This window comes from Pelophylax lessonae (genome assembly GCF_965119305.1).
Source record: "Pelophylax lessonae genome assembly, chromosome: 13".
NCBI classification, from domain to species: Eukaryota; Metazoa; Chordata; class Amphibia; order Anura; family Ranidae; genus Pelophylax; species Pelophylax lessonae.
Genome location: NC_138780.1, coordinates 9947211 through 9973335, shown reverse-complemented (window position 1 = coordinate 9973335; position 26125 = coordinate 9947211). Strand labels below are relative to the sequence as shown.

At 42.8% G+C, this 26125-nt stretch overlaps 2 protein-coding genes across 2 annotated transcripts in view; both read right to left on the bottom strand.

Annotated features, from left to right (window-relative positions):
• Nucleotides 1-26125, bottom strand: part of LOC309543141 (uncharacterized protein) — a gene marked incomplete at its 3' end in the record, with an annotated part of 1180881 nt that overhangs the window by 31569 nt on the left and 1123187 nt on the right. The window lies entirely within an intron of this gene.
• On the bottom strand, nt 1593-24767 carry LOC309543150 (NACHT, LRR and PYD domains-containing protein 12-like; the record flags this gene model as incomplete). Its single annotated transcript, XM_082242535.1, has 5 exons — nt 1593-3307; nt 7832-7897; nt 13338-13515; nt 20344-20504; nt 24617-24767. The coding sequence occupies 5 exons, from the start codon at nt 24765-24767 to the stop codon at nt 1593-1595; spliced, it is 2271 nt and encodes a 756-aa protein (XP_082098661.1).

The following is a 26125-nucleotide window of genomic DNA, read 5'->3' as shown; positions in this document are numbered from 1 at the left end:
GGGCCAAAGTGTCAATATTTTGTGTGACCTCCATGATTTTACACCACTGCCTTAACCCTCTTGGGCATGGAGTTCATCAGAGCTTCACAGGTTGCCACTGGAGTCTTCTTCCACTCCTCCATGATGACATCACAGGGCTGGTGGATGTTAGAGACCTTGCGCTCCTCCGCTTTCCATTTGAAGATGCCCCACAGATGCTCAATAGGGTTTAGATCTGGAGACATGCTTGGCCAGTCCATCACCTTTACCCTCAGCTTATTTAGCAAGGCAGTGGTCGTCTTGGAGGTGTGTTTGGGGTCGTTATCATGTTGGAATACTGACCTGCGGCCCAGTTTCTGAAGGGAGGGGGATCATGCTCTGCTTCCGTATGTCACAGTACATGTTGGCTTTCATGGTTCCCTCAGTGAACTGTAGCTCCCCAGTGCCAGCATCATTCATGCAGTCCCAGACCATGACACTCCCACCACCATGCATGACCGTAGGCCGGACACACTTGTCTTTGCACTCCTCACCTGGTTGCCACCACACATGCTTGACACCATCAGAACCAAATACGTTTATCTTGGTCTCATCAGACCACAGGACATGGTTCCAGTAATCCGTGTCTTTAGTCTGCTTGTCTTTAGCAAACTGTTTGTGGGCTTTCTTGTGCATCACCTTAAGAAAAGGCTTCCTTCAGGGACAACAGCCACGCAGACCAATTTGATGCAGTGTGCGGCATATGGTTTGAGCACTGACAGGCTGACCCCCCACCCCTTCAACCTTTGCAGCAATGCTGGCAGCACTTATACGTCAATTTTCCAAAGACAACCTGTGGATATGATGCTCAGCACGTGCACTCAACTTCTTTGGTGGACCATGGCAAGGCCTGTTCTGAGTGGAAACTGTCCTGTTAAACCACTGTATGGTCTTGGCCACCGTGCTGCAGCTCAGTTTCAGGGTTTGGCAATCTTCCTATAGCCTAGGCCATCATTATGTAGAGCAATCACTCTTTTCTTCAGATCCTTAAAGAGTTTTTTGCCATGAGGTGCCATGTTGAACTTCCAGTGACCAGTATGAGAGAGTGAGAGCGATAACACCAAATTTAACACACCTGCTCCCCATTAACACCTGAAACCTTGTAACACTAATGAGTCATATGACACCGGGGGAGGGAAAATGGCTAATTTGGTCCAATATGGACATTTTAATTTAGGGGTGTACTCACTTTTCTTGCCAGCGGTTTAGACATTAATGGCTGTGTGTTGAGTTATATTGAGGGGACAGCAAATTTACACTGTTATACAAGCTGTACACTCACTACTTTACATTGTAGCAAAGTGTCATTTCTTCAGTGTTGTCACATGAAAAGATAGAATAAAATATTTACAAAAATGTGAGGGGTGTACTTACTTTTGTGAGATACTGTACATCCTATCCCATCTGCTGCCTTTACACCTATATTCATTCTGTGCAGCTATCTAGTGTGTTCACATAAATGCATATAACGTTCACATATAATAGAAATCAAGTAGCACCAATAATTAGACATTTATCTGGGGAGAATGATTATTTAAATTTAACACAGAAATGTGTTTACTCATAGATAATCTTTACCTCAAACTCTTGATGTTGTGTAGAGCCGGTATAAACTTCCTCAATCCTTCATTCTGAATATTACATGAATGTAGATTTACTTCTTCTGTCTCTGTGCAGGATTGAAGGATAAAAGACAGCACAGAGCAGTCCAGAGGGCTAAGCGGGACTTGAGAAAAGTCAACTTTGTTTGATCCGATACATTCTGACACCAGAGCCTTATTCCTGCTCTCATAGAGATAGTATAATACATTAAGATCTATCTTGTCTCCTGTAGATTTTTCAGGTCTTTGTTGTTCTGGTATTTTCTTCTGGATCCAGGTGATGACATGTCTGGCAGCCTGAGTAGACAATTCTCCCACATGAGACTTTAACATGGATCTAGTAGAAGAGTCTGAGAGACCGCAGAGGAAACGGAGGAATATTTCAGCACGGCCATCTTCATAACATTCAGCCTCATCAAGTGTTTCCCGTAATCTGTCAGGATTATAGTTAATAAAATGAAATAAAGCAGCAAAAAACTCCTGAAGAGTGAGATGTAAGAAGGTGTAATCCACATCCGGAGGCTGACCAGATTCCATCATGAAAGATGAAAAGAGATGATTATCATTTCTCACACTGAATGACTTCAGATGACGCTTATCAAATACAATCATGTGATTCATGACTCCATGTTCTGCCATCCACCCAATAGATGTCAGCAGTTCCAGGGCAGTGTGACCGCCATCTTTATTCTGGCTGTGATTGGCCAGAATGTTGGAGACAAAAGTCACAAAGAGTTGTGTCACGGTTTTGGGTAATGATGTCATCAGCTGATCAGTGATTGTTGGTTGGGATCTGAAGCACATTGATAGCACTGTACAGATGATCCAGCAGTATGATGGGATATAACAGAAAGTGTACAGCCTGTCATTCTCCTGCACATAATGAAAAGCCTTTCCTGATAATTCCTCATTTCCAAAGAAATTATTAAAGAAGATCAGTCTGTCTTCATGGAGAAATCCCATGATCTCAGCTATTCTCTGGAAAACATTGGTGTAAACTGATGCCAGTCTGGTTGGGCGGCTGGTTATCAGTATAGAGCAACCCTTAAGAAGGCTCTGCCTCACCAAGCTGACCACAATCTCACTAAAATATGTTTTCTGTTTTGGATTGGACAGTTTGCTTGATCTGATATCCATTTGGTGAATACTTTCATCTAAGCCATCAAATATAAACAGAAGTCTCTCTGGATCTTGTAAAATATTTCCAATCTGACTCTCCAGATAAGGATATTGATGAAGAATCATCTCCTCCAAGCTGACCTCTCCCAGTCTATTAAGGTCCCGGATTCTGAAGAAGAAGACAAAAGCAAATCTCTGGTAGTGTTTTCCGGTCACCCAGTCATAGACAAACATCTGCATCAATGTGGTCTTCCCTATTCCTGGCACTCCGCTCACCAATACTGCATGTGGTACACATTGTGACTGGTGGTTCCATCGGAACAGCCTGTTGGGGGGAATGTGTTCCAGTTCAGTCTGTGTTTCCTTCAAGCATTTCTCGTGTTTTACCCCAGTCTGTATTAGCTCATTCTGGGGACGCTCCCTGAACCGATCAGTGGAGACTACAATCAGCTTCACATAACGCTCATTGATGAAGAATCTTTGTGGTTCCAGGGTAGTTCCCGGGGGTCTATGCTCCACTAGAGTCTCAGTCTTCTCCATCAGATGTTGTTTGTGCTTTTCCTGAACATCTGAGAAATATAGAAATTGAAAATGGAAATATTTTATGAAATTGTACTGTTTAGTCTAAACCTTTTAACCAGTGTTCTGAGCTTTTTCCCGGGAATTTGCGATAAACACATAACATTTTAATTCAATGAAATAAGTAGTATATTATAGGCTTGTGTATAGAAAGCTAAAATGTAAAAGCTAGGGAGTACCCTCCTGTGTTTCTCATAGTAAACATCCTTGTTTCTTTTATATATAGAAGCTCTCCATGAACTGTAAATAACTTGTGATCCTGCCAATCATCTACTAATTCAAGGACATCTTACTGGCCACGCTAAACGTGAAAGCATATCTGGGCAAGCATGTTTAGAATGCATCCTGTATTTTTTCCTAGGATCTAAAGGATGCCATTCCTATGGATCCATGGTCAGCCTGTGATCTTACAGGCTGACAGTCCCCTCGCCCAGTCCAGGACACAAGTTTGACTGAAAGCAGTTCACAGTAGAAGCCATGAAGTCAAAGCAGCTGCAATTTCTGTGCAAGCAGCTGTGAGTTAGTTGAGTGTGAGGATATCATCCAATGCACCATAGCTTAAAGCGGAGTGTAATGATATCCTGCACTGGATATACTAAAATCTGTCACAAGCAACCATTTTGGTTCAGGAGCAACCATTTTGTTCAGAAAGACAGTCTGGCCAAATGTATACTCAGTGATATTCTTCCCCGCTCCCCACCTCAATTCACGCATGGAATGCAGAGTGCTGGTACGCTTCAAAGGAACCTTTATCTCAGCACAGACAGGAAACCTGGCCAGATGTTGTTCTTCCAGAACAGGCAAGTCGTAAAAGTGAGCAAATCCATTAAGGCTGACCAGAACTGTGTTATAAATACCACGCAACCAAGCTGTTCATTAGAAAATGTAAAAATACACGATTCATAAATGCAGACAGGAACACATTGACAATAAGTATATATTTGGATGAAAAATGCCATACCGATCGAATTAAGACCATGCATGATCACCCCATCACATATAGAATAGAAGATAGCGATAAGATATTCCCTGTGTGATAAAGTATCCATGTCTAGTATCTTTTGATGGCAAATGACATGCTGAATGATAAACTAGCAGTTTAAAGAATGTAACCATTACATATTTCGAGATATTAAGAGTGGTATGACTCCATCCACAAAGGAGGTCTTGATATTTGTCATAAACCCAGGATAGCCCTTTGCCACTCTGTTGTAATTGGTCAGGGGTGTCCGTCAACGCCCCTTTGATCCTAGAGAAAAGCTTGCTCAAACTTTGCTATCAGGAGTTCTCATGGTAACATCAAGAAGGAACATCTATCACGTTTGAGAACCGATCACAACTGGCTCAGCTTCTGAACTCTGATAACACTTAGGACATTGAATGCAAGTATTATTACCTCTCAGTTCTATCTTATTTTTCTACATTGCTGAATTGTCTCTCTATTTCTTTGAAACACCTTTTTCTGTAAATATTTTATTTGCACCAATTTTAACCTTTTTATTATTAAACCTTATTTTGAAAAGTGTTAATCTTGTCCCTAAGCTTTTAATGCAAACTAACAAAGATCCTGTCTCTTGAAGAGTGCTACTGTATAGAAATCCTCTGAACATTCCTGTCTGTGGTGACAGTGTGTGTTACAGACGATTATTCTCAAATCATAATTGGTATTTCTAAAATTAAGAGCTTCCTCTGGCTCTGAAAATAAATAAATAAAGGAGGTGGTGGCAGTGAAAGGGATAATTGCTTAATTAGCCCGGTGACAATCGCTCTCAGCCTGCTGGCATTTAGATTGTGGTCCCGCAAGCTGGAAAATCTTTGTGCAGGGTGCAGCTAAGAGTGGCATTGTTACGTAAGTGACGGCAGGGTGTGAGATTGGTTGGTCCTTTGTCACGAGTTAGTGAGAAGGGCAGGGATCTGATACCCGCCACCGTCACACGGAGTTCCGGCCTCAAAATCGAAAAAATCTATTTTGGGCCATCCGCTTGCTGAGTGCCACCTGAAAAAGAAATGGATGCTCCCGATTTTTTTTTTAAGTCACTTACCTTGTAATTGAAGAAAATATACTCACCTTCCTTCCACTTCCTCCCTCTGCAGCCGCGGCCCGCGCCGTCTCTTCCGGCTTGCGATGACTCCTTGGAGCGTCATCGCTTCCAGGAGTCAATGCGCCTGCACCAGCCCCACTCATCACTTCCGGTGCATGCGTGGCATTCCCTGCTAAACAGCTTCTGGGCATGCCCAGAAGCTGTGCAGGGATGCCGCGCCTGCACCGGAAGTGACGAGTGGGGCTGGTGCAGTGCATTCTGGGACTCCGACGTCACAGAAGAGGATGCATAAGAGGACACAGAAGAGGACGCGCTGGCTTCAGCTGCCCACACCTGAGATGGCAGCACTGGAGAAGAAATTTTCAAGGTAAGTATTTCTTCTAAAAGGTAAGTGCGACCCGGGACAGTTCAGAGGCTATCCATTGTGGAATGTACTAGCCCTGACTGTCCCGGGGGTACTTTTATCTAAATTTGACCCCCGAGGCCGGAACTCCGCTTTAAGATGGCCAGGAAAAAACAGTTACCAATTCTCTAAATTCTCTTTATTTATGGCAGCCAAATTTCCTCCTTTCCCTGATTGAGGAATTGGTGACAATCCTTGCGGTTCTGATCTGGTTGAATTCAGCGGGCTTGGGAGTTTCTCTGGGTCCTTGCAGACATATTGAATATCTTCTCCCTATACCAAGACAGCGGCAAGTCTTTTTGTGCCATGTTTTTATGAAAGCGGTTTCAATCGTGTCATATACAAAAATGGTCAGTATCATATGTATAGCAATGAATGGTTTATTGTTATTTATGACACATTAGCTAATATTGACCCTTTTATTTGTACATGAAAAGAATTGCAATTCGAAACGTGTTCGGTATTTCTGTCTCCAATGGTATACAGACCCATGTGGACAGAACCAGCAGCCATTCCATCTATGTAACCTTGGCATATGGTATATATGTATCAACCGCACCAATGCTTTTAGCCTTTTTAAAGCTAATTATGTGTAAATAAAGTTTAATACGTTTATGAATATAGTTTTCATCTAATTGTATGCCCAGTACAGTCCCACTTAAGGGTTTTTTTCATTGTTCTATATCATTTAGGAATGTGGGCAAAATTCACATACTGCATATTAACCACTTCCCGCGAATCGACGTAGCCCTACGTCGGCTCAGAGAAGTGGTTGTACATAACATTGTAAATAACATTATAGACAGTAAGGTTTTCTGTGCTTGGCAGTACCAGTTCATTCACTAAGCCAAGTAAACACAGAGCAATGGGCTATGGGTAAGTGAAGAGCTGTAACACTTTCCAATGTGTAAACCACCTGCTGCCAGAAAACCTGTATTAGCGGACATTGCTAAAAGATACTGTATGTACAAAATCTGCTGGCGAATGCTGGCAGAGTCAGAAGCATACAGTATCTCACAAAAGTGATTACACCCCTCACATTTTTGTAAATATTTTATTCTATCTTTTCATGTGACAACACTGAAGAAATGAGACTTTGCTACAAAGTAAAGTAGTGAGTGTACAGCTACACAGTTACATAGTAGGTGAGGTTGAATAAAGACAATAGTCCATCCAGTTCAACCTGTGTAGGTGTGTGTGGCTGTAATCATCTCTCATACCCCTGAATGTTTTGATCTTTGAGGTGTACATCCAAGAGTCTTTTAAAAGTAGCCATACTTCCCGCATTAACTACCATTTGTGGTAGAGAATTCCACAGTCTTGTAGCCCTTACTGTAAAGAACCCCCCGCGTAGCCTAAGGTTAAAACGCTTCTCCTCTAATCGCATTGTATGTCCTAGAGTCCTCATGCATTCCTTGCGACTAAATTGTTTTTTTTCTATGTTGATATCACCGTTGAGGTATTTATAAATTGCTATCATGTCCCCTCTCAGGCGTCTCTTCTCCAGGGAGAATAAATCAAGCGTTTGTAAGCGCTCTTCATAATTAAGGTCCTCCAATCCCCTAATTAGTTTAGTTGTCCTTCTCTGTACTCTCTCCAGCTCCAACACATCCCTTCTGAGGACTGGTGACCAGAACTGGACAGAATACTCCAGATGCGGTTGGGCCAGTGTTTTATAAAGTGGTAACAACATACAACATGAATTCTATGCAAAATTTCGTATATTGAATGAGGCGGTCCCTGGGTGGCACTATATATTTCGAGGGGCAATCCCACATATCATCCCAATCATCACCTTGGAAATTGGGTACCACTGACATCCACCACTCCCTGCACTTTTCAATGGCTTTTGGTCTAACTGTAATCTGAGAGTGAGTGGAATACCTAAATAATTATTTATATATATTATAACTGACTGAACTATGAGATCTGCCCTTTGTTTTATCTATCATATTGGATTGCTGGGCCTAGAATTCTGGGAAAACATAACACCAGCTCTGCACTTTGGAGAAAATTGGTGATATTTTTAATTGTATATACTGATTTATACTTTACTGTATATTCTTTACCTCTCAGCTCCGGAGTCAGTGAGTGTCCCAATTCATCCAGCAAAATCTGCACCACCAGACCCTCACCTATAGGAAAATAAAGAAATAAAAGCTAAGACTTGATCACATCCGTTGTGATGTAGGCTGCAGATAATATAACAAGGTACTTTTTATATTTGCAATGGATGAAAAACTATTGACAAATTAACTTGAAATTGGCTTATTGTCCTCGTAAACAAGCATCAACAGCTTTGTTAAATAAGCAAAAAAAAGCTATACCTGTACCTGTACCATTGCTAGGCTACTTCTCCTGCTAAATTTTTAAGACTTCAAGACTTCCACTGTGTTAGATGCCTGCGTGATGTGGTTCCCCCTCCAGCTAAAATGTCACTACTGTGTCCTATGATTGTCACAATTTTTACTGCAAACTAGGGTTGTACTCAGTGGCGGCCGCCCCCCCATCCATGCGTCCGGCCCCCTAATCTGCATGCAGGGCGCCGGACGCATGGAACTTAATGGGGTTTTTTTTTTTTACATCACCTGATTAGAGCCAGGGGCTCTAATAGGGTGATGCAAAGGGTGGGCTCGGGGCGCAGAGCAGTGCGCCCCGAGCCCACCAATTGTGTGACAATAGCGAATGAAAATTTGCTATTGCCACACCGATCCTCCTCCTGGTCAATCAGGAAGCGCGTCCGATGCGCTGCAAGGCAAACCCCATGCCATTGGCCCGAAGAGGAGGCGGGAGCGGGAGGACTGCGGGAGATGCGCTGGGGGACAGAGTGAGGAGAAGCCGCTGCCGCCGCCGGGACTGAAGAGAAGATGCCCCCAGGTAAGTGCATTGGTCTTGGTCTCGGGGGGGGGGGAAGCCCACACTGCATTGAGGGGGGCATGCACGCTGGTCTCTGCATTGATGGGGGCATGCTGTGGCACATTGCAATGATTGTGGGCACGCTGTGGCACTCTGCAATTATTGGGGGCATGCTGTGGCGCTCTGAATTGATTGGGGGGCACGCTGTGGCATTCTGCATTGATTGGGGGGCACACTGTGGCATTCTGCATAGATTGGGGGACATGCTGTAGCACTCTGCATTTATTGGGGGCATGCTGTGGCATTCTGCATTGATGGGGGCATGCTGTGGGACTCTGCATTGATGGGGCATGCTGTGGCACTCTGAATTGATTGAGGGGCACGCTGTGGCACTCTGCATTGATTGGGGGGCACGCTGTGGCACTCTGCATTGATTAGGGGCACGCTGTGGCACTCTGCATTGATTGGGGGGCACGCTGTGGCATTCTGCATTGATTGGGGGGCACGTTGTGGCATTCTGCATTGATGGGGGCATGCTGTGGCACTCTGCATTGATTGGGGGCACGCTGTGGCATTCTGCATTGATGGGGCATGCTGTGGCACTCTGCATTGATTGGGGGCATGCTGTGGCATTCTGCATTGATTTGGGGGCACGCTGTGGCACTCTGCATTGATTGGGTGCATGCTGTGGCATTCTGCATTGATGGGGGAATGCTGTGGCACTCTGCATTGATGGGGGCACGCTTTGGCACTCTGCATTTATTGGGGGGCACGCTGTGGCATTCTGCATTAATTGGGGGGCATGCTGTGGCACTCTGCATTGATTGGGGGCACGCTGTGGCATTCTGCATTGATGGGGGCATGCTGTGGCACTCTGCATTGATTGGGGGCATGCTGTGGCACTCTGCATTGATTGGGGGCACGCTGTGGCACTCTGCATTGATTGGAGGCATGCTGTGGCATTCTGCATTGATGGGGGCATGCTGTGGCACTCTGCATTGATGGGGGCATGCTGTGGCACTCTGCATTGATTGGGGGCATGCTGTGGCACTGAGCATTGATTGGGGGCACGCTGTGGCATTCTGCATTGATGGGGGGCATGCTGTGGCACTCTGCATTGATTGGGGGGCCACGCTATGGCATTCTGCATTGATTGGGGGGCAAGCTGTGGCACTCTGCATTGATTGGGGGGCACGCTGTGGCATTCAGCATTAATTGGGGGGCATGCTGTGGCGCTCTGCATTGATTGGGGGCACGCTGTGGCACTCTGCATTGATTGGGGGCACGCTGTGGCTCTCTGCATTGATTGGGGGCACGCTGTGGCACTCTGCATTGATTGGGGGCACGCTGGTCACTCATTTTTCTGTTTGCGCCCCCCCAAAAAATTTTGAGCACCAGCCGCCACTGGTTGTACTGATACCAGTATTGGTATTGGTGCCAATACAAAGCATTTACATGGGTATTGGTACTCGTGCAAATGCTCTGATACCTGAAACTGATACTTGCAGGCTCAGTTCTTTCAGCTGTCAGCGGGATTCCCCCATCGACAGCTGAAATGAAAAGAAATTAAAAAGCTGGCTATTATCGGTTGTTAAGGAATAACTGATGACTCATTCAGCTTTCAGTGGGGTTCCCCTGTTGACGGCTGAAGTGTGAACGAAGTCCCAGCCATTGGTGCAGTCAAAAAAAAAAAAAAAAAAGCAACTGAGTAATGTTTATCAACAACATTGTTCAGTGCTGAAACAGAAAGATAAAAAGAAACATTGTTTCTTTTTGTATCTTTCTGTGTATTTAGCTACACTCTACGGATCAAAGGGATAAACTTTGTTCTGCTAATGAAGTCAGTTTTTAAGCAACATGTCAAGTAAAAAAATTATATATATATATATATATATATATATATATATATATATATATATTGTTTTCTATTAAATGTTCCCCTGTTTAACCCATTATTAACCCTTAATTTACTATAATCAGCCTTAATTAACTCCTTATTCTCCTTCCCCATTTAATTAATATTTTCCTGCTGATTATTATTTTTTTCACTTCTATTTTATAATCTATAAGGCCCTTTCACACGGGCGGTTGTTGTGCCATTGGTAAAAGCATGTTTTGTTATTTTGAAATTCCAACACTCCTGGCACAAATATTACTCACATTTGTACATTGTGATTATGTGCGATTATGTGCGTTTACATGCGGACGCGTTTAGTAAATTCTTGCCTTTTGTATAGCAACTGTTTACTTAGTTTTTTTCTTTGTACTGCGATTACCTGCATTTATATACAGATAGCTGCAGTACATCGCTCCTGGACGCTGTCAACTATGTTTTTTTCTAAATGCACAAAACCGTATGTTATGAAAACGTTGCAAAACGCAGTGTGTGAATGGGGCCATAGAGATGCATTGTCTGCATTTAGCTGCGGTAAATAAGTTCCTCTTTCAGCAGTTAAAGGCTGAATTCTAACCTTTCGTGTGAAAGGGGCCTTATTGATTAAAACATTTTTTTTTTTGTTTGCTTTGTTTGGTAATATTTTTACACCTTTAACATATATATATATATACACATGTTACACATTGAAAAAAGTGCAAAATAAAAAAAAATACATTGATTTCATTTGTAAATAACTTTTCAATGCTTTGTACCATTGCTGACAGCTGAAGTGTAAACAAAACAGTTGCGATGGGTGAACAGCGCATTAAAAAAGTATTCATACTTATTGAATTTTTCCACATTTTGTCATGTTATAACCAAAAAACGTAAATGTATTTTATTGGGATTTTATGTGATAGACCAACACAAAGTGGCACATAATTGTGAAGTGGAAGGAAAATGATAAATGGTTTTCAACATTCTTTTACAAATAAATCTGTAAAAAGTGTGGCTGCATTTGTATTCACCCTCTTTACTCTGATACCCCTAACTAAAATCTAGTAGAACCAATTGCCTTCAGAAATCACCTAATTAGTAAATAGAGTCCCCCTGTGTGTAATGTAATCTTAGTATAAATACAGCTGTACTGTGAAACCCTCAGAGGTTTGTTAGAGAACCTTAGTGAACAAACAGCATCATAAAGGCAAAGGGACACACCAGACAGGTCAGAGATAAAGTTGTGGAGAAGTGTAAAGCAGGGTTAGGTTATAAAAAAATATCCCAAGCTTTGACCATCTCACTGAGCGCTGTTCAATCCATCATGGGAAAATGGAAAGAGTATGGCACAACTGCAACCCTACCAAGACATGGCCGTCCACCTAAACTGACCGGCCGGGCAAGGAGAGCATTCATCAGAGAAGCAGCCAAGAGATCCATGGGAACTCTGGAGGAGCTGCAGAGATTCACAGCTCAGGTGGGAGAATCTGTCCACAGGACAACTATTAGTCGTGCGCTCCACAAATCTGCCCTTTATGGAAGAGTGAGAAGAAGAAAGCCATTGGTGAAAGAAAGTCATAAGAAGTCCTGTTTGCAGTTTGTGAGAAGCCATGTGGGGGACACAGCAGACATGTGGAAGAAGGAGCTCTGGTCAGATGAGACCAAAATTGAACTTTTTGGCCTAAAAGCAAAACGCTATGTGTGGCAGGAAACTGACACTACACAACACTTCACCCTAAACACACCATCCCCCCCTCCTACCTCCGAGATTAGGTCTGGGTCATTTGTGATCAATAGATCCAGCACTGCATTTTCTCTAGTAGGAGAATACACCAACTGAGACATGTAGTTGTCCTGTAAGGTTTCCATGAAGTTGTGGAGAAGCTTTTCTTCAGCAGGGACAGGGAAGCTGGTCAGAGTTGATGGGAAGAGAGCCAAATACAGGATAATCTTAGAAGAAAACCTGTTAGAGTCTGCAAAAAGACTTGAGACTGGGGCGGAGGTTCACCTTACAGCAGGACAACGACCCGAAACATCCAGCCAGAGCTACAATGGAATGGTTTACATCAAAGCATATTCATATTATGTGGAATTCTCTTCCACAAGCAGTGGTATCAGCAGGGGGCATCGATAGTTTCAAAAAACTATTAGATGGGCACCTTAAAGACCACAACATACAGGGGTATACAATGTACGGTTAACAGCAAACACACACACACATAATAGGTTGAACTGGATGGACGGATGTCGACCGCACTAACTATGTAACTATGTAACTATGTATGTGTTAGAATGGCCCAGTCACAATCCAGACCTAAATCCAATTGAGAATCTGTGGCAAGACGTGAAAATTGCTGTTCACAGACGCTCTCCATCCAATCTGACAGAGCTTGAGATATTCTGCAAAGAAGAATGGGCAAAAATGTCCCTCTCTAGATGTGCAAAGCTGGTAGAGACATCCCCAAAAAGACTTGCAGCTGTAATTGCAGGGAAAGGTGGTTCCACAAAGTATTGACTCAGGGGGGTGAATACAAATGCAGCCACATTTTTCACATATTTATTTGTAAAAAAATGTTAAAAAAACTTTTATCATTTTCCTTCCACTTCACAATTATGTGCCACTTTGTGTCGGTCTATCACATACACTCCCGATAAAATACATTTATGTTTTTAGTTGTAACATGACAAAATGGGGAACATTTCAAGGGGTATGAATACTTTTTCAAGATACTGTATGTAATAGGTATCGGCGAGTACTAAAAAAAAAAAAAAAAGTAATCAGTACTTATACTTGTAAACAAAAATGGTATCAGTGCATCCCTACTGAAAACACAAAGTCCTGTTACCTGTTTGGCTGATTTCTTCCAGAACCGACAATAAATTAGGATGAGGATAATCTTTCTGAAGCTCATAGAGACATTCCCAGAGCCCAGTCACCGCTTTCCTCCCCAGATCCTGAATATCTTGTAACAAGGTGTGAGAGAAACAAGCAACCCCAGATCCTTCTTTTATTGACCTGTATTTCTAAAACATACAGACATATTATTCTTTCCCGATAGGTTTTAAACACATATACAGGCATACCCCATTTTACGTACACTCACTTTACGTACACTTGCGAGTACGGACACAGCCTGATCAGCTTGGCATTGCACTACTCCCTAGTTTTAACATTGGCGTCTATGGGAAATCTTGGTCAGCTTGACATGGCACTACTCCCAAACCATAAGTGACAGGGATACCAAACTTAGGGAGCATCAAGAGGGGACCCAGGACTACAATATATCCTATTTTGTGGTGGGCCAGCTTGCCTAGGTAATCTACCATGTCATAGCGCTTGTTCCCCTTAACATGCTCCCCAAGTTTGGTGTCCTTGTCACTTATGGTTTGGGAGCCGTGCCATGTCAAGCTGACCAAGATTTCCTATAGAGCTAGTGTATTTGCATGCATTGAGAAGTGAAAAAAGGTATTGTAATGGTGTCGTGCGTTAGGACGCCATTTTGTCATCACGGCATCCATTTTGTCCAAGTGACACAGGCGACCATTTCGTTTAAATCTGTCATCGAGCAGATGTGTATGTGAAATTTTCCTTCCCCCTCCTTGAGCGAAAGTAGCCCCCACCTTCCCCTAATCAGTATGCAAACTTCAAACAAAAGCCTTATCTGCACATTCTAGCAGAAGTTGTGTCTGCAAGAACAGCATTGGGTCATAAACGAGCAGATCTTATCTCAAACACAGACCAAGGTCTGAGCAGATGAACAGGGAGGCTGTCTTGTAAATTCCACAAGCCCAGTTGTTTATTAAAAGGTAACACCTACATCTCACAAATCCATAACTTTTTACCCGAAAATAACATATTAACAAAAAGTATATATTTAAATGGCAAATAAAATAAGGGACGAAACAAGACCACACATGGTCATCCTGTCATACAGGGAATAGGAAAGAGCGATAAGATATTCCCTCTGGGATAAAAGATATTCATGTTTGATATTGTTTGAAAGCAAATGACATGCTTAGTTATAAAATATCAGTTTCAAGAATGTAACCCTTACATATGTCGAGATATTAAGAGTGGAATGACTTTGTCCACAAAGGTACATTTGAAATGGTGGTAAACCACTGGACCGCCCTTTGCCACTCTGTTGTAATTGGTCAGGGGTGTCCGTCACCGCCCCTTTGATCTTAGAGGAAAGCTTGCTCAAGCTTTGCAGTGCAGTTCTTAATTTTAACATCAAGCAGTAACATCGCTGAAGAGAAGGACTGATCACATGTTCAGCCTCTGAACTCTGAAACACCCAGGACTTTTGAATGCAAGTATTTCATTTCTAATTCTTATCTATTCTTCTAAATTGCTGTATTGTGTCTCTATTTCTTTGTAACCCATTTTTCTGTAAATATTTTTATTTGCACCAATCTTAACCTTTCTTATAATTAAAACTTATTTTGAAAAGTGTTAATTTTGTCTCTAAGCTCTTAAACGCAAACTGACCCAAAGAACCTGCCTCCTGAAGAGCGCTACTGTTTAGGATAAATCCTCCGGACATTCCTGTCTGCAGGTGACAGTGCGTGTTACGGATGATTATTCTAAAGTCATAATTGGTATTTCTAAAATTACGAGCGTCCGCTGGGCTCATTCAAACGTAGCGGTGGTGGCAGAGAAAGGGTTAATTGTTTAATTAGCCTGGTGACAATCGTTCTCAGTCTGCTGTCATCTAGATTGTGATCCCGCAAGCTGGACAATCTGTGTGCCGGGTGCAGCTGAGAGTGGCATTGTTACGCAAGTGATGGCAGGGTGTGAGATTGCTTGGTCTTTGGTCACGAGTTGGATGATAAGGCCAGGGGTCTGATACCCACCACCGTCACAGGTATTGCTTCACTTTAAGTAAATTTTCGTTTTACATGCATGCTCTGGTCCCATTGTGTACTTAAAAGTGGGGTACGCCTGTATACTGTAATTGTTCATGTACAGCAGGGATTTTCAAACTACGGCACTCCACCTGTTGCGGAACTACACCTCCCATGAGCCATTGTAAAACTCTGATATTCACAGACATGACTAGGCATGATGGGAATTGTTGTTCCTGAACAGGTGGAGGGCCATAGTTTGGAAACCCCTGATGTGCAGTATCTGCAGTAAACAGCTAGATTCTTCTACACATTTTAATTTAAAAAAAATAGACCAGAGGATAAAGACAGAAAAATAAAACTGGTATTATTAATGTAAAAATTATCTGACTATGCGTTGCACTTTACAATGGCAACTATGATTTTTTTTTACAAGTTTGACATGGTTGGAATTGTAACCATTATTATCAAAGGGTGGAGGGGAATTTTGCAGGTATGAAAAGCAGTCATCTACCTCAGGACAGGTGCAAAAATGTATTTTTCTACTTAGGCAAAGGTGCATTTTACCCACTTTGGCCCCAAGCCTATTGACACTTGGATAATATGTGCAGTGCTAAATAAAATGACATGTCATAAAACATAATCACAAAAAATTCACATAACCAAAGTGATATTGGTGTCAAAAAGATATATGACATATAAATATAGTAATGAAATCACTAAAGTCCCATATAGGTGAAAAAATCATAAATATAGTCCCAATGAGTGAAAAAATCCATCCTGATGCCAGGAGAAGATGAAATACAATAAACAGACCAAACAGACTTATGAAATGATCCAAGAATCCTCCTTAGGGTAACCAGCAATGTAAATCCAGGCTCATAGGAGAGGGGAGGAGAGGAACTGCATACTCCTCATGTACCAAACCACATGAAAGCCAAAAGAAAGGTGCACATAGCGTAAAACTGCTATAAAACTTTTAATAGAAAGCAAGTATTGCACTTACATACATCCGTAGGTTACAGGCAATAAAAACATAAGCAGGGGAGTCTAGTAGAAGCTACTGACGCGTTTCGTCCTACTGGACATTATCAAAGGATATTGCTCAATATTTTAGGAGGATATGGATGAATATATACCCCAAATAATGAAATAAGTGATCTTCACCTGAAAGACAGCGTGTGCAGTGCTGCCACTTCCGCCAAAATGGCGCCGGCGTGCGCTCCAAGCCTCACTCTGGATTCATCCAAAAGGCGCAACGTCACTTATGGTTTACGCCGGAAGTGAGGTAGAGGCAGAGCGAACAATTATGAAGCAGAGAGGGGCACAGAGAAGCCATAAGTGGAGATCATTACACAGATATTTAATAAAGGGGAATATAAAAATAAAAAATATAATTGCTAAATAAGATTTTCATAAGATATGAAAATATAATATATCCAAGCAAATAAGATAAACTATATAATCACTTCCGGTAATGAAACCGGAAGGTAAACAACTAGTGCATGGAAACATCTTATTAGAAAAAATGACATCAAAATAGATGAATTCCAATTGCAATATTCATTAAAATAGTAATAACATCTAAATTGGTAAAAAATAGAGAAGAACACAAAGAGGGCTCAATAACAAAAGGGGCAACATAAGTCTGTTTGGTCTTTTTATTGTATCGTAGTACAGACCCACAGCATTTGGTGAGCGCCCATTTCACATATTCATCTGGTGACGGGATTTATTTCACCTTTAAGTTTCATCTTCTCCTGGCATCGGGATGGATTTTTTCGTCTGTATTTTTTCAATGTAGATTGATTGAGGCTTCCCCTCCCTCTTATGCTAAGACTGGAGGGGGACTCCTCCCACAGCATGTTATTGCCCAAAAAAATATTTGTTTTCAAATATATATTTGTATGACAATTTAAAAAAAATTTTGACATTATTTATTTATTTTTACTCTGTATTCCAACAACTGTTTTTTTTTATTTTATTTTGAACATGTGACCAGCAGCAGAGGACTAGAACCCGATGTCCACCGATCACTCGCGATTATCGGTTACACCGGGAGAAAGGCTAATGTAAACAAAGCCGCCTGTCATTCTCCCCTGTGTAACAGCACAGATCATACGGTCCTGCTATGTAGGACCGTTGAGCTCTGCTGTTACACACACCCACATCCAATCACAGTTAGAATCACGCCCCTAGGGACACACTTAACCCCTCCCTCTCAAATAAAGTTAAGCCCTTCCCTGCCAGTGTCATTTTTACAGTAACAGTGCATATGTATAGCACTGATTACTGCAGTAATGTCACTGGTAACCCCAAAAGTGTAAAAAATGTCAGTCAAGGGTCCGATCTGTCCGCCGCAATGTCGCAGTCCCGCAAAAATATCGCAGATCGCCGCCATTACTCGTTAAAAAAAAGCAATAAAAATGACAAAAATCTTTCCCTTAGTTAGTAAACGCAATAACTTTTGCGCAAACCAATCAAAATACGCTTTTTGCGATTTTTTTTACCAAACATATGTAGCAGAAAACAAATTGGCCTAAAATGTTAAAAAACATATGTAGCAGAAAACAAATTGGCCTAAAATGTTAAAAAATTTAGATTTTTACATTTTTTTGGGGGAATTTCATATAAAAAAATGTGAAAAATATTGTTATTTTTGCAAAATTGTCGCTCTTTTTTTGTTTATAGCGCATGATCAAAAAATCGCACAGGTGATCAAATACCACCAAAAGAAAGCTCTGTTTGTGGGAAAAAAAGGACGTTAATTTCATTTGGGTACAGCGTCGCACGACCACGTAATTGTCCGTTAAAGTCACGCAGTGCCGAATCGCAAAATAGGCCCTGGTCAGGAAGGGGGTAAAATCTTCCGGGGCTTAAGTGGTTAAGCTCTGAAAAAAATACAGTATATATGATTTAAATCTGGAAAAAAAATTACAGTTCAGATAATACATTGATACAGTATCAGCTTCCTGTGATTATTACCATTACATTGTTTCAAATATTGCTATATTTAAGACACAAAATATATGATCAGTAGACCCAGAACATTAGGCAGCTGAAATTACTGTATGAGCAAGTACCTTTAATCTTACAAGCTCAGGAGGCAGGTTGCAGGATCAATCTTGACTTTTACAGAGAAAAACAAGGTTTGCACACAACATCTGCAGCAAATACACTGCTTAAAAAAAGGAAGGGAACACTTTTTAATCAGGGTATAGCATCAAGTCAATTAAACTACTGGGATATTGATCTGGTCAGTTTCAGTTGCTTTGGTGTTAATGAAATTAACAACAGGTGCACTAGATTGGCAACAATGAGATGACCTCCAAAACAGGAATGGTTTTACAGGTGGAAGCAACTACCATTTTTTCCCCTACTCAACTTTTCTGACTGTTTGTCACTAGTTTTGCATTTGGCTGGGGTCAGTGTCACTACTGGTAGCATGAGGCCATACCTGGACCCTATAGAGGTTGCACAGGCAGTCCAACTCCTCCAGGATGGCGCATCAATACGTGCCATTGCCAGAAGGTTTGCCGTGTCTCCCATCACAGTCTCAAGAGCATGGAGGAGATTCCAGGAGACAGGCAGTTACTCTAGGAGAGCTGGACAGGGCCGTAGAAGGTCCTTAACCCATCAGCAGGACCGGTATCTGCTCCTTTGTGCAAGGAGGAACAGGATGAGCGCTGCCAGGGCCCTACAAAATGACCTCCAGCAGGACACTGGTGTAAATGTGTCTGACCAAACAATCAAAAACAGACTTCATGAGGGTGGCTTGAGGGCCCGACATCCTCTAGTGGGCCCTGTGCTCACTGCCCGGCACTGTGGTGCTCGATTGGCATTTGCCATTGAACACCAGAATTGGCAGCTCCACCACTGGCACCCTGTGCTTTCGACAGATGAGAGCAGATTCACCCTGAGCACATGTGACAGACGTGAAAGGGTCTGGAGAAGACGTGGAGAACATGATGCTGCCTGTAACATCATTCAGCATGACCGGTTTGGTGGTGGGTCAGTGTTGGCCTAGGGAGGCATATCCATGGAGGGACGCACAGACCTCTACAGGATAGACAATGGCACCCTGACTGCCATTAGGTATTGGAATGAAATGCTTGGACCCATTGTCAGACCCTATGCTGGTGCAGTAGGTCCCGGTTTCCTCCTGGTGCACAACAATGCCCAGCTTATGTGATGAGAGTATTGCAGCCAGTTCCTGGAGGATGAAGAAATTGATACCATTGAATGCCCCCCCTTACACTCGCCTGATCTAAATCCAATAGAACACCTGAGACATTATGTTTCATTCCATCCAACACCACCAGGTTGCACTTCAGTCTGTTCAGGAGCTCAGTAATGCCCTGGTCCAGATCTGGGAGGAAATACACCAGGACACCATCCATCGTCTTATTAGGAGCATACCCCAACATTGTCAGGCATGCATACAAGTACGTGGGGGCCATACAAACTACTGAGGACCATTCTGAGTGGCTGCAATGGAATTTCAGCAAAATGGACTCATCATTTTTTCACTTTGATTTTCGGGTGTCTTTAAATTCTGCCCTCTGTAGGGTGATAATTTTAATTTCCATCAAACGATGTGGCATCCTTTCCTTCCTAACACATTACCCAGTCCATACCAGTATAGATCCTAACACATTACCCAGTCCATACCAGTGTAGATCCCAACACATTACCCAGTCCATACCAGTATAGATCCTAACACATTACCCAGTGCATACCAGTATAGATCCTAACACATTACCCAGTCCATACCAGTATAGATCCTAACATTTCCCAGTCCATACCAGTATAGATCTTAACACATTACCCAGTCAATACCAGTATGGATATCCAGCATGAGGTTTTTCTCCATTGAGATCTGATGTGTTTTTAAAGTGTTCCTTTAATTTTTCTAAGCAGTTATATATGAATAAGTGGTTTTCACTGACATAGACTCATACTGTACAGTATATCACACTTCAATTAGAAATATTATTGCCTTACATCTATTCTCAAGACATTTCTAAATTTTAGCTCTCTCAGGAGGGCCCCAGTGTCCATGTTCTCCAGAATGTAGATCAGATCATCTCTGTAATACTCGTATATGCGCCTCAGTGATGGATCATCATACTCAGACAGTTGACAGCAGAAACTGCTTAGGTCCTCTTGAAAAAAAAACACAAATTGCAATGTTTAATAAAAAAAACATGTTTTTTTTATTTGTATGCTCCAGCCCAAGAGTAACAATCTATGCCCCAAGGCTGTTGCACTCGGATGAGAAAAAGCAGCAGTATATCTCTAGTGGTCTGGCCCACCCTTGTACAGTCACAGCTACTTTTCACCAATCAGGAAGTTTGAGCTCCCTGATTGGAAATAAGTACTTGTGACAGTGTAGGGGTGGGATAGAGAAAGATCTACAACTCTGCATCTAGAAAAGGTCATGCTCTAAGCTGATTAGTGAGGTCTAGTTCTGACACATCTTCTTGCATGAGACCAGTGCTCCCATACAAAGAGCAAGGGCCCTTCTCTGCAGGGATGAGCGAATCTGCCCTGGTTTAATTCACAGTGGGTTAGTAAAAACCTGTTTGAAATTTGTGTAACCAAAACTTAGCATCACATCCCCATGAAGTGTATGGGAGCCAAATCTTGATACAAAACGTACCTATTTTCAAGGCCAATAGGCAAGCTATTGTCAAAAAAGGGCACAGGGAGCCTATAAGAGCCCGTTCACACTGGGGCGACCTGTCAGGCGACCTGGTCGCCTGAGAGGTCGCCAAAGGTCGGCTGCCATAGAGAAGCTGTGGACCCGTTCTAATAGGAGCGACACAAGTCGCTCCGACTTAGAAAAAGGGTCCGGAGCTTCTTTGGGGCGACCCGGAGCGACCTGCATTGACTTCAATGTTATGAAGTCCGTGCCGGCCGCTCCGAGGTCGCGGTGCGAGCTGCGCACCGCGACCTGTGAGGTCGCCCCGGCAAGTAGCGTCGCCCCAGTGTGAACGGGGTCTAAAACTGCCATGGTGGATATTCAACAAAGCAAAAACATAATTATGAAAACACCATACAACAAGGAGAAGGTCCTTTTAATGCAACTTTAACCACTTACCGCAAAGTGACGTATGGGTACGACGGCTGACTTTGCGTGGTTGTACCGGGGTGATGCCTCTAGCTAGAGGCATCAACCCGGTACCGTTGTTTAAAGCCGGCGGTCAGCTTTCTGGCGGTAAAGACTGATGCGGTTCGGGAGCTGCTTGATCGTTATCCCGGCGAGCGGGAGGGGACGTCCCCCCCCTCCCGCTGCCTTCCGTGGCTTTGCCCGGGTCTCCCGTCCCGCCGGGAGACCCGTGCACCGAGACGGCACGTCCGCCAGCTGGATGGAGTCCCGATCTAAGCTGGACGTGGCTTCGATCGGGTCTCCGATGACGTAACCCGGAGGCGGCGTCCATGACGTCACATCCGGGTTACTCTGCTGCTAAAGGCGGCAGTTTCAAAAAACTAGTGTATTCAGGCTTACCTATAGGTACAACTTGCAAAGGAGGGTTTACTTCATCTTTAAGAGAGACAAAAAAGGCAAACTTATCCTTTAAGGGTAGTGTGGGAAAAACACCAAGCCTTTCTATTACATGATTGGGGGATGCCATTTAAGTGATAGTAAAGTCTTGTTTTATTTTTAAATAACAAACCTGTTATACTTACCTGCTCTATGCAGTTGGTTTTGCACATCCCCAATCCTCCCCTTCTCAGGTCCCTCTTCGGTGCTCCTGGCCCCTCCCTCCTGTTGAGTGCCCCCACAGCAAGCAGCTTGCTGCGGGGGCACCTGATCTGAGTCACAGCTTCCTGTGTCGATTTAGACATGGAGCCGTGACCCTGCCCCGCCCCCCTCTCTCTTGATTGGCTGACAAGAGTAGGAGCCAATCGTGCCACGTTTCTGTCTCAGCCAATAAGGAGAGGAGTCCCGGGCAGTTAAGACACTCCTGCAACATTGCTGGATAAAGATGGGTTCAGGTAAGTATTAGGGGGGCTGCTACACACACATATAGAATGCATTAAGATAGAAAAATCTTCTGCCTTTACAATCCCTTTAAGCTATACATGGTAAAATTTCCAAGGACAGCTTTACTGACACTGTATTCTGCCATCACGTATTTTGGATGTGTAATGATTTTTATAGTGATATTAAGGGGATTTTTTTTTTAAGAACAAGCATGTCATACTTACCTGCTCTGTTCAGTGGCTTTGCAAAATAAAAATCAGATTGGGACACACTTATAGAAATAAAAAAATGCGTCAATACTCACTTTCTCCCCATTGTTACTCTTTCAACTTACTTCCTGTGAGCCTAGGCTTTCACTGACACACCACCTGGAGGGAGGGGGCACCATGTAGCCTACACTTATAGATGAATGCTAGTGATGGGTCTAACACCCCCTGGTTTGGTTTGCACCAGAACTCCCGAGCAGGGAAAAAGTTCAGACCCGAGAGGCAGACCCTATTAAAGTCTATGGGACCCGAACATGAAAAATGTCCCCATTTTGAAGGATATTATGCAAGTTATTGGCCATAAAAGTATTTGGGGCCCCAGGTACTGCCCTGGGGGACATGTATCAATGCAAACATTTTACTTTTATTTTTAAATTTTTTTTTAAAGGAGCAGTGATTTTAATATTATGCTTAAAATGAAACAATAAAAATGAAAAATTCCTTTATATATAACGCCTGAGGGTCTTGAAAAAAAAAAAAATGACATTAGCATTTTTTTCCCAGCTGCAAGCCTTTGCCAGCAATAGAAACTTTTTTTAAAAAATGGCGTGGGGTCCCCCCAAACATCCATACCAGACTGTTATCAGACCATGCAGCCTGGCAGGCCAGGATGGGGGGGTGAGTGCCCCCTCCTGAACCATACCAGTCCACATGCCCTCAACATGGGGGGGTATTTTGGGGCAAGGGACAACCCTGGGTGGTGGTTGTGGGGGGCTTATCGGAATCTGGAAGCCCCCTTTAACAATGAGACTCCCAGATCCTGGCCCTCCCCAATGTGAATGAGTATAGAGTACATTGTACTCATTCACCAAAAAGGTGTCAAAAAGGACAAAAAACGCACAGTTTTTGATAATTCCTTTATAAAAAAATTAAAAAACAATGTCCCTTGATGTAGATCCATCGTCAATCACAATGCCTGCCACACCGTCAGACCCGAGAAAAGAAGAAAAAAAAAATGCTCTCGATTAAAAGCTGCGATAAAGGCTAACTGCCAACTGCCTGCTCCTCCATCCGACAGTTCTTAAATAGGTAAGGGGCAGGGGCCACATGGTGATGTCACCTGGTGGCATCGTCCCCTTGTGACGTCACCGAATGGTGCATGCCGGGTTGGTGATGTCACATGGGGCGGTGCCACCAGGTGACATCATCACTTGCCCCACCTTTCCTGGCCTGCCAAGCTGCGTGCCCGGATAAGGGTTTGGTATGGATTTTGGGAGGGGGGGCAACAACATGTTTGAAAAAAATTTGGCAAACGGGTTTAACCTTAAAATTCATACTAGACCTAAGGGTCTGGTATCGATTTCGAGGGGGGACCCCATTTTATTTTTTAATTTTGGCACGCGGTTTCCCTAAAATCAATACCAGACACAAAGGGCCTGGTGTAGATTGGGGGGGGGGGGGGGTGGAGACAGTGATGCTGTATTTTTTTTGTTTTATCGCAGGCAAGTTTGACAATGTTTTTCCTTTCATTCAGCTGTCAGCGGGAAAGCCTGTTGACAGTTGATGACTCATCCATTGTTAAGGACGCGGTGGCCGGCTTCTTAGCCCAGCTCTTCAACAACCTATTGACTGTGTGCTCAGCAGGCGAACATGCCGCCAAGCGCACTGAAAATTGGTGAACACCAGAACGTGCGATGTGCGGGCGGAACTTATGCTCAGCCTGAACCTCGCTCATTCCTGCATTAAATGACCCTCAAACATCACTACCCCATTCTCTGCAGCATTAAGAGACACTCACTTCTAACACCAAAAGACGTTAAGAAAGACCAGTTTTGTCTCACTACTGACCAAAAGACAACATGATTTAAAATATGTATACTTTCATTTTTTGGAAAAACTGGTGCAGGGAGGGAATCTGAAATGGGGATTTAAACGAAGTAGAAAAAAACTTGTAGATTATCTTGCATATTTCACAAAATGGAAAAAGTTTCTGAATTAATAAATAATGTATTGATTATTTGTTGCTTTCCCTAAAAAAGCCATATAAATACATTGTATTAATAAATTGATCTCTGTTTACCAGAACTTGAGGCTCCTTTCTGGGGACTGACTTTTTTTTGTAGGATAAATTTTTTCCAGGAATTCATTATCTCTTCACCTGTTGTGAGATCTTCTACAACAGAATTCCGGCCATCATTCCGCACACCTGGACATACCAACATCGACATCATTACAGCTTATTAATGTGACCTACCTGTACACCAGAGAAGAACATCTAGATGTGTTGTCACTAATCTTCAGCAAAAAAAACCCAATGTACCGTATTCTATGTGGTCACCAGTAGGGATGATCGAACGGTTCGGGTCGACCATCGGTTCGACCCGAACATTGGCTGTTTCGAAATTCTGCTGAATTCCGAACTTTTTGCGGTAAAAGTTCGGAATTCGGCCAACAGAACCGCCCAAAATGCAATGGGACAGGAACTGGGCTTTAAAAGCCCGTGATTGGACTAGAAACGTCAGTAAAAGCCAATTGAGGAGGCAGGAGTCTGCTTGGAATGTGATTGGAGTGACTACGGGGTCCAGAGGCCAATCAGTAGTGAATACGCCCCCCCCAGTATATAACATAGCCCCGCCAAACCTCTAGCACTGTAATACAGGGGCTGTGGGAGAGAGTGGAAGCATTTGTGTTACTCCTGCTGTATGGAGCTGTTCTTTTAGTGTGAGGAAAGGGATATGCAGTGTAGTTAGGGTACTATATACCACTATAGTTAGATTCAATAATCTAGTTTCTGTAGGGATACCTTTAAGTGTCAGGGTGACCGTAGTGTAGTTTAGGTGACTCTGCCTGAGGCTGCCATACCAGGGTGACCGAACTCTAACATGTCAGGGTGACCGTAATGTAGTTGGCTGACTCTGCCTGCCATACCAGGGTGACCGAACTCTTCCATGTCAGGGTGACCTCACTATGCAGATCTTGGGTTAGGGGTATACATATATATATATATATATATATATACACACACACACACATATATGTATATATATATATATCAAAAAGTAAATAAAATAAATTCACATTAGTATGCCCCCAGTGCCCTTTTTACTGTAATTTTTATGTACAGTATATGTATATATATATATATATATACACACATATATATATACACACACATATATTTATATATATATATATATATATATATATATATACACACACATATATATATATATATATATATATATATATATACCCCTATACAGAAGTTCAGATGTCATGCCTGCCTCCAAACGCCCAAAAAACACCTGAAAAACGCCTGAAACAAAAACGCCCAGGTGTGAAAGGAGGGTAACACCATCCCTGCGCTACTGAAATTCTAAGAAAAATAATCTGTTTTTTTTTCTGGTTCTGGACATGCTACAGAGCTGAAACTTCACAGGTACACTTTTTAGACCCCCCCCCCCCCCCCCCAGACACTAAATCCAAAGAAATCTCTTTTTTTTTCCAATAATTTTTTCAATAATTGGCTCTCTATCAAAAACGACAATTTTTAAGAACTTTTTTTTGCCTGATTCATAGTCCCTGGGGC